This window comes from Anser anser (genome assembly GCF_964211835.1).
Source record: "Anser anser genome assembly, chromosome: 2".
Classification (NCBI taxonomy): Eukaryota; Metazoa; Chordata; class Aves; order Anseriformes; family Anatidae; genus Anser; species Anser anser.
The window spans coordinates 146,988,900-147,001,740 of NC_139721.1; the positions used below are offsets into that span (position 1 = coordinate 146,988,900).

Consider the following 12,841-nt stretch of genomic DNA (forward strand, 5'->3'; position numbering starts at 1 on the left):
GGCTTTGGTTGGAGTGCAGTTCTCCTCCAGCATATCCAAAGCCAGAGACCAGCAACTTACACAACGGGTACAAACAGGAGCAGTGCCACTGTGCTCACCTAGAGAACGGGGCTTCAGCCTGAAATCCTGGGAGAAAAATAACTGCGTTCAGCAGAAAGCCGAGGCTGTGTTGTGTGACCATAAGCCCTTATCTGGAAGAGCCTAGTAAACTTCCTATAAAAATTTGGAACTTATTTTTACAGCTACAGATATCTGATTTTAAAACCAAGTGCAAAGCTGGGAAAGATTTATAGGTGCAAATACATTTCCTATACCACAGAAATGCAGAGAGCAAAATCCAAAAGTAAATTTCTCACGGGTCAGCCTGATAAAACAAAACAACGCAGCCTTGGCCACAGTGATTGCCAGAAGTGCCAGCACACGTTAGGCAGAGCACCACCATCCTTTTTCCACGCTCTTCTCTAAGTCATCACAACTGATCTTTGTCGGTGACAAGGTACTTGGCTAGGTGGACCTCTGGCAGTTATTTTGTTCTTCTGAACTACTCATGAGAACAGGGTGTACAGAAGGTAGTGAAATATATGAGCAATAGTGCAGCTGCTGCAGCACTTCTCCTTGCCCTGCTAAGATGGGGTCCTCGTTGCCTGGAAATATTTCGTGTAAAGGCACCAAGAAATGATTCCAAAGGCACCACAAAAAATGTGCTTAAAAGGACACGTGAAAGTCCACCGAGGGACTGAAAAATCTAAGAGAAGGGCCAGGGATGTTTTATATTGGCCTTAAGTAAACAGTGCCATTGTGGGAAGTTAAATATGGTAGCATCTGCCAAAAATACTATTCAAGCAAAAGAGCCTATGTTGGTAGCGAAAGAAATATCATCCACTTCTCTCCTTCCCTGGCATGAAGCAGGCATAGGTTTGTTTATGCTGGCTATATAAACTTTGTTTCTCCAAGAGAATTACTCCCAATTCCTGAAATAGCCTCATTTGAGGATATTAGAACAAAAAATATGATCCCGTGTAGCGACTTTATTTCAGTGCAGCCGACTTTTCTCCATGCCCGGGCGTTACGGATAAGCTGATCGCGATTTGGATGTGTGACTGACACAGAACCAAGACGGATCAGTCAGCTTTTTCAAGAGAGCCTCATACAGGCAGGGACCACAGGAGGGTGAGAAATCTGAGTCCCAGAGCATAGTGTAAGCATAACAAAAAGGTTTACAACCAACCTGAGAATATGAAATCTGTGGAGCATGATTTGCCCCTCAACTGAGTAAACACAGTAGCTGTGCTTTACAGCTCTGAATTCAAGAGGTCATTCCTGCCTGAAAAAGGACCAGCGTGTGCTTAATGTCCATCGAAAACCACTGTGTTCTGAGCTTCAGCCAGTCCAACAAGCAGGTCGCTAAGGAAAAATATCTTTAAAACACACAGAGATTTACATGCAGAGCAACAGCACTCCTGTGCCTAGAGAACTACAAAGGGGCAGAAAAGGCACAAAAAGTTTGCCCAATACGACTGCATCTGAACGATGACTGTGAATGTGCTTCTTACATAAAATAGATATATAAATAAATAAATAAAATTGCACAAACCACAATTTCTTCTGTCTGGGAACTAACGCAGCAGCTGAACCAACCTCCTGCATGCATCCGAGTTAGCCACTTCGCAACGAGAACATTACCTTTAATCCAACGGGGAGATCCCCACTCAGTTCTTTTCTGAAAGCTGTCCTCAGTTTAATGTTTCATGATTCAAGCTGCCCTCGTACCTTTATGAATATAATATGAAAGGGCTGGGAATGAACTATTTGCCTCTAAGATTCATTGCTATCAGATAAAACCATGATATTTATGTGGTGTATGATACTAAAGAAAATTATTCTAGTGGGACACAGCTCAACACTGGCACAAAGCATGAAAGAGACAATTTCTGGAACTGCTGTGAAAGACTGAATAAATTTATTATTTTAGTATCGTAATAAACAATGTATACATTTGAATTTTATTCTGTAAAAGACCATATGCTAGCATTCATTATATAAGATTTTTTTTTTCTTTCCTCCCAAGCATTTTATTCAGGTAACGGCTCAGAAATGAACAATGGGGACATAAAATTTAAACTTTTACAGTAAGTTACACAAGAGCTGAATAGAGTGAGTGCATGTGGAGAAAAATGCAAAAGACCTTATTTTCTCCACTTAATCATTCTGGTTACATTTTCCTATTGTTCTGACTTGGAGATATGCAGGAAGCAAACAGTATTTATAGCATAAACTAAATTTCACTTGCCATCCTTTATGCTTTCAAATGGAAGACGTGAAAATACCACAGGCTGAGATTTTTATTCATGTAAATATGTACTGTTATGTTTCAAGTGTTTTTCATGCCAGGAGAATATAAAGAATTGAATTTGACAGCTAATTTCTAATCAGGTCCTTTATCATACATTGCAGTGCGGTAATAAATCCTACTCCACCTCTCCCTTGCACTCTTTTCATTCTGGTCACTGCTTCCCGTGGCTGTTTTCATGCCTTAGCCTCCTGGTCTAGGCTCTAATGTGTGCTTCAGTATCCATCCTCAGAGCTCTACCATCTTGCAAAGCCCACAAGCATCTAACATTTAGAAATATTACATTAAAGAAGGCAAAGAGGTTTGTAATTGGATTTTTCTCAATGTAGTTCGTACATTTGGTGATGTATATCCTTTTAGCGTGTCTTCTGGAATGATTCACATGAGAAAATGATTAGCAACTAACAAAACAAGTTGGTGAGACCCTATCTGGAATACCATGTCCAGCAAGAGCCCTCTGGTTCAAAGATGACCTGGGAACAAGTGGGGATGATGGAGAATGGAAGTCCTGCATACGAGGAGGTCAGAAGAGCCTGACTTCTTTACTGTGGCAAAACAAAAGTTGATATGGAATTTCATTGCTCTCTGTAAATACATCATGAGGTTAAACATAAGGAAGGAAAAGATCTTTTGAAGATGAAGTACAGCGTTGGCACAAGAACAAATGGGCATAAGCTGCCCATGAATGTGTTTTGACTGGAAGCTGAAAGGCAGTTTTCTAGCCAGTTGAGCAATCGACGCTGGACTTCCAACGCAAGTATGGAGGCACAGAAGGGGCTGTACGACGGAGAGCGAACAACTGATGAAAGGCATTGTGTGATGTGGCCTGGGGCTGGCGGGGGACTGGGCTCAGAGACACAGGGGGTCCCTTCCAGCCCTCTGTTCCTTTGTTTTAATTTTCCTCAAAGGTATTTGGAGATTCCGCATGGTGATGTCTCACAGCTGGGAAAGGATACGGCTCTGAGAAGAAAAAGAAATAAGCAACGTCTTAGCTCGCCAGATGTATGTTATTACTTTATTCCCAATTCGCAGGAAATGAACAATCATTTAGTACTGACAGGTACATACTGAAACTTGCTATCTTTCCTTTAAACCTTAAAATAATGTGCTACAGAAGTTTAGCATTAACCTTAAAGAAGACTGCACATTTTTGCCAAGGTTACTGTGATATCTTGTGAAACCTTTTGGGGAAAACAGAAGAAGAAGGAGGCAGCAGGCAGAAACTATATAAATTGCTGCCAGCAAGGCTGAAATGTTAGTAAGGTTAAGAAAAAAAAATCATCCAAAGCTCATAGAGATACCTTAGTGAAAGGTCTTCTGGGAGCCACAGCAGGTTAGGTATGTCTGACTTTAATTGGGGTGTAACCCAAATCACCTTGTTAATAGACAATTAGACCTAACACAAAAGTAATGGTAAAAGCAGCAAGTGCCTCGCTGAATCAAAGCACTCCGGATTGTTAACTGCATGAAATAAAGAGGGTTACAGCTATGCAAGGGGAGGTCATCGCAAGATCTAAGAAGAGGTCAGTATGTTTTGCATTTGTTTTGCATTTGTTTACGGGGATGATTCATTCTGGCTTTGCATATAACTTTGTAGCGTTCGCCTCGGAAGAGGTGAAGGTTATGTATGATATCGACTACACAAAAAGTCAGGCCAATACCTTACAGTGTTGCTAGAGAGTTCAGCGTGCCTCTCTTTAAAAACAGGGAAGGCTGGACTCCCCTCAGGAGCAGGCAAGTATCCAGCTCCACCAGCACTGTTTGTCTAAAGAAGGAATCTGAACGGCATCTGAAACCCAGCAGACCAGAGTACCACCGCCTCAAACTGGACACTTTATTTCACACAAGGTCCCACTAGGGCCACGCAGAGGGGAATAGTCAATTCTTTTGACCCGATGGCTGTACTCTTCCTAATGCAACCCCGTATGCCGATGGGCACGCTGCCAATGCTTGTTCAACGTGTTGTTCACCAGGGATGCCAGCTCCTGTCCTGCCAAGCCACCACCTACCCAGTCGAATCCATCCTGTCTTGCTGCATGGAGTTATTTCAGCCCCGGGGCAGGACTTGCATCTCCTTCTGTTGAACTTCATGAGTTTCCTCATAGCCCTTTTCTCTCTCTCCCCAGTTTGACTACAAGTACGCTGTGGTAGAAAATCTTCAAAATCATGCTAAAAGTTCAACTGAATGACATCAGTTGCGCTCCGTTCATCTACAGAGCCAGTCATCTCCTCAAAGAAAATGATGTTTTAGCACATTTTATCCTTAAACAGTATAACTTCTTTTTCATTCTGAACTTCACGATTAAGTTCTGAGATTATTTTACCACCTTTTTAACACCATCCCTCCAACACTATCACTATATATAATTTCCAGTATATCACTAACATGACTGGTTTTCATTTTTTGAGACAGGTTCAGCTACCCAAGACTTTCAGATCTCAGAAGGTGTCCTGAAAAATCATCCTGATCTTACGTGGTTCACAACTGCCTGCAAACACCTTTAAAAAGAAGGTAAGCAGAGGCCATAGCCCTTCTTTATTAATTCATTTTAGGTGAGCTAGACTAACAAGATACAGGTAAGAAAGCCAATTTTGCTTTTCGCTTTCCTTCCTTGTACTTGTCCCCTGTGTGTACTTACATTTGTTTCACTAGAATCTGTAGTCTATATTCCTCTTTTTATGCTGTGCTAGGAGGAATATAAATGGACTAGCACCTTTTTTTAAGCTTATGCACATTCTCATTTTCTTTTCAGGACTTTTTTTAATGGATATTCACGTGGCTTTAACCAAAATGCAGTCTTGCAAATAACTGTAAGGCTGAACTACCTGCAGGTAATTTTTAGTACCCTCAGAGGAATGCAGTTAACTTCAACGCATCTCCAGTCTGAGTTGGTGCTTTTTGAAGTAGGTCTTCATGGGGTGAACAGGAAGACTATGAGGGTTTTATTATAGTTGGCTTCCTTTACTGCATTAGCGTTTATATTTTCCCAGTAGAAATCCCCAAATTGAAAATATAGAGGTGTCAGCTAGCACCACTTTAGTTAAGGTTGTGTCAACATTTCCTATAAACGTTGTTTTTCTAGGGTTTATAACTAGACCGTAAAAATGTGCTCAGCACTGAAACTTGGCGCAGAACAGTTCAGCCTGGGAGAGAATTTTCACAATTAAAAAATTAAAAAAGTTGGTTCAGCTGTTTTTAACTAATATCCATGTAATTAAATAGAAATTAGTTGATTTAGAGATGCATTATTCTTCAGCATAATTCAAAGCCAGCTTTTATTTAAAAAATAAATTCATCATTGGATTATTCTATTGATGTTGTCTTGTTGTACTTGGTAATTTTGAAAAAGTCAGAATTACTGAGCTATTGCACACTAGGAAATGGTGACTACATCTGCAAATACTGGTTTGTATAAAATTCTGTGCTACACATAAGGAAATATTTTTAATAGGCGGAGCTAATACGGCATAATATGAAGTTTGCCCAATATTTCCTATTATAAAACCACATTTTCAGACATTGCCAAACTTTAACATTTGTGGATGAAACTTTATATTCCAGGTGTATGCCTAGGGCTGAATTTTTGGAAAAATTTTAGTCAAAACTCTTTACCAGATTCTGAGAACTGGAATCAAGAAAATGTTTTGTTTTGTTCCTATTACAAAAAAAAAAAAAAAAGCTAACAAACTGCTTTTCAGAGAAGTCTAATTTCCTGGGGTTTTGTACCAGTGACTCAAAATGCTTGAGCAGAGGCAAAGTGATGTCTTCAGTTGTGAGATGCCTCTTGTTTTCTTGTAGAAGACTGTCTTATTTAAGCCAAGTCAGAAACTTGTGAAATAAAACCACGTTTTTCCCATGCTCAGTAGAGACGTTTTTATTTGAGCAACTAACATCTCCATACATCCCGTCTTTCAGGAGCATATGCAGGTTTCTCAATGCTTCTGGAGCCAAGCAGAGAAAATGTTGATCATCCCCAAAGAGTGAGGGCACACGCTCTGTCCCCTCACAGCTCCTCCTGGGACCAAGCTAATGTGTCCATCTTCACCATGGGCTGAACATACTAAAGCCAAAGGCAAAAAAAAAAAGTGGATTGCTCCAGTAATGGTCGCTCCAGGTAGAAGTAGGGGATGGGTGCTTGCTCTCAAAGCAGCACTTCCAGTAATGTCCTTGCTGGCATCTGGGCAGGGTAAACAAGGAATTATTCATAGAAACTGGAAAAGACATAAAAACTTGACTGAGATAAAGAAAAAACACAAATAGATGGTGGGAGAAAGAAGCAGCAGAAACTGGTTGTGAATGGGGATTCACTGGCCAAAAACAAAGGGAGGGAGGTGATCATGAGAGCGTCAGGGCTGTTCCATTAAGAAGACTAAGGCTGGGAGCCAGGATCTTGTACTATACTGAATGTTGCATTACTTTCAAGAAGCCAAAACTTCATTAGAGCATACTATTAGTGTCATTTTTACATATGCAATTGATGTAACTGAAGTAAAGATATTCAGCCAACACTGAAGAAGAATTTCTCCACACCTGTGAGGAGACAAAGATGGTCTTCTGAGTGCAAGCAGAGGACGAATGCTCATAGGGCAGCCTCATATAAAGCTTAAGTCCAAGCTATGGATTGTCCTAGAATCTTCATTCCAGGTGAAACACCAGAATTCGGTGTCCTAAATGTCTTTCTTTTTTTCTGAGCAAATAGCAGAACAATAGCAGAGTGAAAGATCTAACAGAAACCTTCTTTGGTGTTGAGCTGTGTGAGTTGGAAATACTGTATATCCCAATTAAATACAGCCAGGCTGTTTGAACTGCTCTGTTTCAGTAAGCAAGCGATGTATCACAGCAACACCTGAGGGTACTGCTTTGATCACAGCCTGTCAGCATTTCCACTGTGAACTTTGTTTATTAGAGGTTGGCTGCAAAAAATCCCTATATCCTGAAATTTCAGTGCAAAGCCTGTGACAGTAACCAGTTAAGGGAATCAGGATGACAGCGGCTCACCCAACAGTATTCCTCTATGGTATTTTTGTTTTAAAATCTGAGGGTTTTTTCTCTTCTGAAAACTAAAGTTTCTATTTCATCCCAGAAGTGCATTAATCCTTACTGCATACTGACGAAGAAAATCAAACATCTGAATTATTAAGAGAAGTGCTTGAATGGATGAAAAAACTCCTCATCAAATTTTCATTCATTCATTTTGTACAGTTTTCAGGACACAAACGAAGCATTCCTCATCCTGTCTTCATACTGGACTCTAAGGTGGTTAAACCACATCTAACCAGCATAAAAGACCGGGTGGGGGAGAGAAGAGAAAGGAAGTGTCACATCCTCCGCTGTGAATAGCTAACACGCTAGCAGCCGTGCTGTGATGAATGCTTAAATCCTTCCTCTGCCTGCTTTGGAGCAGGGCCCTGGGATCAGGTCCTTCTGCTGAGTACCTTAATCAGTGGGTCTCACTGCCTGGGTCTCTCTCAGCCTTCCCTGCTGAAACTGCTCTGCTTTGTATGAACTAATTAAATATTCAGAGGATTGGAGTGAAAAGGGATCTGCGGCTTGGGGTGGGGGTGCTCATCCAAGAGGCCTGCTTCTAGTCCCTGTTCCCATGAATATTTAATCACTTTATACAAAGTGGAAGAGTTTCAAAAGGAATCCCTGAAATTCGTGGCTCAGCAGCTTGGGTATTTAACACAGGAGAACCTTGGGTTCGAGCCCCTTTTCGGTATTATGCAGGAGAAGGGATTTACAAGTAAAACCCTGAGAAGTGCTTTGACCACTACGCTCTTCTGGACACAGCTTCAGAGCCCATGTGTGAGATGTGCCATTCATCTGGCTTAGGTACCCAGCTGAGTGGAAGGAGGGATGTCATGCTCACCTCGAATCAGCCGTGCAGCATGTCTCCTGCAGGCCTGTGCAGGCGCTGCCAGGCTTCCTTTGCTGGTGCCCAGCACTGTGATACAGCATGAGGAAAGCAAGGTACCCACCCAGGCTGTGCATTGCAAAAGGGACAGAAGGGAGCTAAAATTTCAGAACTGCAGTACTGCTACAGCTAGGTCTGTCTGAGACTTCTGCGTTGGGGCTGTCATTTAGTGACGTAGTTTTGCACCTACCTGATGAGAGTTCAGCTTTTTCCCTCGACAGCAGTGATGTTGTTTGCTTGCTTCTAGTAATGCACTACTTGAGGAGAAGACAGGGTCGGAGTGGATCCCCTTGGATTGCATGGGAACATTGCACCGGGCAGCTGGTATTGCAGTATGCTCTGTACTGTATTTATCCTTAAGGGACTTTAGAGAGCCTGGGATCTTTTGTCACTGTAATATTCATGGAAAAATAAAGAAATATAGCTGTAGGTGTTTGGCCTCCTGTTCTGGGATTGCAGCAACCTTCCCAATATATTTTTATAACTGCACAGGAAAAGGTAACCATGTTATAGGCTGAGTCAATTCTACCTATACCTTAATCTGTATAGAATGTAGATACAAACATGTTATATATGTACCTGTATCAATGAAAATCTAGTGTTTACACAGTCTAGAAATGATCATGCCTTGACATAATAAAGCTTTCCTCCCTGGCTTCCTGCCAAAGATTGTTTATCCTATCACTTCAGCAATTAAAGAAGAAATTCATTATGGATGGAACTGTAGCCTGGATTCAGAGAAATACTTACAGATGTGCTTAACTTTCTATGAGTGAAATCCCGCCCCTTTTCAATAACATGCTCGATTTCAGCAAGTTTCTGAACCAGGACCCATATCTTGATGCTGGTGGTTTGCTGAAGCAGTCAGGGCACACCAGTATTACCTGGGGATTACTGGTTTTGTACCGGAGCTTGATAAAAGCGGACTATGGTTTTCTGCTGTGGGAGGCAGAGGCAGCCAGGATGGTGTAGGGGGCCCAGACGGGCTCCCCCACCCCGCAGTGCCCTGCCCTGCCATGGCACGATCCCTTCGGGCCATGCTGGGCAGCGCTCACAGCCCTGCCCAGCTGCAGGGCACGGCCTCTGTGCCACTCTGCAGACCCCCAAAATCTGGCCCTCGGGGAGCATCGTCGCCAGCCCTCACTCCTCCTCTGCCGGCTGCAAGTTTCTGTGTGAGAAAGTCATCGTGTTATCGGGTGAAACCGGACCCGTCGCGCCAAACGGAGGTGACCAGATGTCGCGGTCGTGCCAGGCAGCGCAGGCCTCAGAGGGGACTCGCCGGGACACCACCATGGCGCCCCGAGCCACCGGTCCCCCCTTGCGCAGATGGCCCACTTGGAAATCCCGCCCCGCCGCCGCCGCATGGGAGATGCCGGTCGCGAAATCTGCTGCAATCAGCAGAAGACAAAACCTCTCGCAAGCCGTGCGACCGGCGATAAAAGGGAGAGGGAGCGGGAGCGGCCCCACGGAGGCCCCTCAGGAACAATGGCAATCCTTCAGGGAGCCCGCGGCCAAGCGCCTGACAAAGGCGCTCGCTGCCCCCAGACCCCAGCTGCTGCCTCGCCACAAAACAAGGGAGCGCAAATTTGGTTACTTTCATCTAAATCCTCTTAGGCGGCGTGAATGTGAGGAGTGGGTGAGCACCCTCGCGCTTTGCACGCCCTCCCTCCGCCATCGGCGCGGGCAGCCCGGAGGTCTGGGTGACCATTTACTGAAGGTTTGTTCGACCATTTCACGCTGCAGCTTGGTAGAAACGAGGCCCTTTCTATACGCTGCAGCGGGCACAGAGCGGGGAGACAGGCAGCAGAGGGGCACGGAGAGAAATCTTGCTCGCTATGTGCTGTTTTGCCGGGAAGACGCTGAACTTTTCGTGTGCTGAGGAGCCAGATGAGCAGCACAAGTCATTAGTCACCCAGGTATTTACAGTGTTTTTCCTATTTCCTTTCTCCCATGGCCTCTGTGGTCAGCAGTATAAAATTCCTAGGCACTCCCACCTAAACACAAGTTTCCTGTTTATGCTCTCAGTGGCTTTTATGTTTAGCTGTTAAAACCCGTTGTCTAAAGTACCATAAAACAATATGAACAGAGTCTGCAGGTGAGCAAGTAAAAAGAAAAAAAAAGAAGGAAAAAAAGAAAAGCCACCATGACCAAGCTGCACAGACGCTCGCCCTGACAGGGAAGCCAGGGCCACGGAGAACAAAGGAACAAAGGCCGCACAGGCCGGGGCGAGCGCGCTGCCCGAGTGCTGCGGGACGTGGTGGCAGCAGGGCTCTGCCAAAGGGCTGGGGTGGCCGGGCTTCGGCGCCCCCGACAAGGTGGAAGTGCCTGATAAGAAAAACTAGAAGTATCAATGGCTAGCAAAAGTTAATCGATATTTGTGTTAACAACCAGTGGAGTTATTACACAGATCTTTAAGCATTACGTATGTAAGTCCCTCTTTATTTTTCCCAAATCTAGGCTTAAAGCTGCCAGTGAGAACAACGCTGAGATTCTCTGGACCTGGAGCAAGGGAGAAGCCCCAGCTAATCATCAAAGTTGTCCTAGGAGCCAGTGGATATTCCTCTTCTGCTGCAGATTTTTGTACAGCTTGGTCAGTCTGCAAGAACATTTTCATGTTGTGCTGACATCAGAACAGCCAGTTAAAGGCAGTTTGTTGTGATCGCACGTGGCCGATATCACTGAATACGCAAAATTTGGTAGCAGTCACACTACATGTTTAGGCAGCTCTTCTCAGAGACTTCAGGTAAATGGTATCAGAATATATATACATATATCATATTGTATATATAAAACAAGGTGATATTACACATTGATAGACGCATTTTTATTTTCCCCCGAATATGCCAACTGTTCAATAATAACATTCTCATTGGCTTTTATTGCCATAGAATTAAAAATAAATAATCATAAAAAAAATCAAAATAAACCCTAATCTACCAAAAATATCGTAATTAAGACTTACATGATTTCTGTGACAAACTTTTATTCATGACAGTGTGATGTAAGGGCAAAGTGTCAATATTGTCTTTGAATTTTTGGTTGATTTGGCTTGCCAGACACTTACAGCTATTTAAACATAGCTCTGTGTATTTAATTATATCATACATGATGTCATTTTTTACTACAGACACACTTGACATTTAATTTATTTCAGCCAGTAATTACTAAACAATAATTAAGCTTTTACAACTATAACTGCTTTTCACTATCCTTGTATCCTGTAGAGCAAGTTACAGCAGAAGCAGCAAAGTTTATGTTTCAGATATCAAGATTTATTTGCCTTCAGGTTATACATCAGTAATTTTATGGAGTTTCTATATACAAAGGAAGGACTGGGACCAAAACAACACGTTAAAGAATCTGTGTAATCCCTTACAGAGATTAGAGGGAGTAAAGAATAGACTGACTGTGTTAAAAATAATGACATACATAGGGAGGCTGTTTTATTATATATATGTGAAATGCATATTAGCTGTGTATTACATGTATATTATCTATGTATCAAATATAAATTTATATATATGTGCAGAGTCTAATGGGGTTCTGAGATGCCTAAGAGGGCTTCATATGCAATAAGGTTAGCATCTTTTGGACATCTCTGTAAGGGTAACTCATATAAGTGGTATCTCACATCACAATTTTATTTTCTTTTTTCTAAACGCAATTGTAGACAACAGATGATCTTTTTTTTCCCAAACATTATTAGGTTTTCTATGTATGGTGCGTAGTGGAGCAGTGGCTGTTCTTAGTTCATGTTGAATGCTTGATTTTTCCCTATGCTAAGCCTAAAATTGTGCCCCTCAGACACTGCCCTATGGAAATGGCGTGCTATCTGAGGCGTGGCATGGACTAAATACCCGTCTGTGGCTGGAGTGCACCAGGTGGGCTCCTGGAGCGTGTTTTCAAGCATGTGTTTCATCTGAAAGGCGTTGGGTTCATCTCTTCCAGAGCTGCTCCGCAATTCGGAACAAAGCACGGTCAGTGGGAACTACTGGGAGATTTGCTTTGAAAGTTGGTTCCTGATCCAAACTAAGTAATGCTGATGCACCAAAGTGTTCCAGCTTGGATCTTAGTGTCACAGTGGTTTGGGATCTTCCATTTAAGAACACTGACGTCACAACAGTTTCCAAACCTCAACTTTTGATAACTTCTTCATAGCCATAATCACATGAGTTCCTTCCCTGTCTTCCACACAGCGGTCCTCTGGTCCCCAGCTGGCATCGCACTCTCTAAGAGAGAAAAAAGTCTATTTGAAAGCACGTCTCTGGCCTGGCCATCAATGGAAAACAAACACAGACTCTGCAGACCAAGCTAATTTGTAGATGTGATGAATCATTACAAAAAGTGAGGGAGGAAAAGAAAAAGAGACAGGAAATTTTTAAAAAAGTCAACAGAAAGGAAATGCTTGAACACAGTCTTGATTCAGCAAATCCCTTTGGTTTCGTGCTCAACATCACAGCGAAGCCGTCGGCACCTCGGCTCTGCGTAGGCAGAAGGTAGCTGGGAAGTGACTCACGGGCACAGGAATACTGAGGGGAAGCCACTGAGCAGCGGGTGTGGGAAATTTTGCAGGGAA

At 42.9% G+C, this 12,841-nt stretch overlaps 1 protein-coding gene across 2 annotated transcripts; it reads left to right on the forward strand.

The window, feature by feature from the left end:
- The first annotated feature begins 3,740 nt into the window (after positions 1–3,740).
- LOC310894970 (uncharacterized protein) lies at positions 3,741–11,208 on the forward strand. Of its 2 annotated transcripts, XM_083825706.1 has the most exons (5): positions 3,741–3,873; positions 4,764–4,862; positions 5,104–5,182; positions 6,267–10,181; positions 10,723–11,208. In XM_083825706.1, exon 4 carries the CDS (start codon positions 9,194–9,196, stop codon positions 10,142–10,144), a length of 951 nt encoding a protein of 316 aa, XP_083681832.1. In that variant the 5' UTR covers positions 3,741–3,873; positions 4,764–4,862; positions 5,104–5,182; positions 6,267–9,193; the 3' UTR covers positions 10,145–10,181; positions 10,723–11,208. The 2 variants fall into 2 exon arrangements, with proteins under 2 accessions (XP_083681832.1, XP_083681833.1); XM_083825707.1 differs by lacking the exon at positions 5,104–5,182 and having other exon boundaries at positions 7,554–10,181.
- The last annotated feature ends 1,633 nt before the right edge of the window (positions 11,209–12,841 follow it).

What these genes read in the sequence shown, in the direction of transcription:
- LOC310894970 (XM_083825706.1), top strand. Translation starts at nt 9,194, where the DNA reads ATGGTTTTCTGCTGTGGGAGGCAGAGGCAGCCAGGATGGTGTAGGGGG.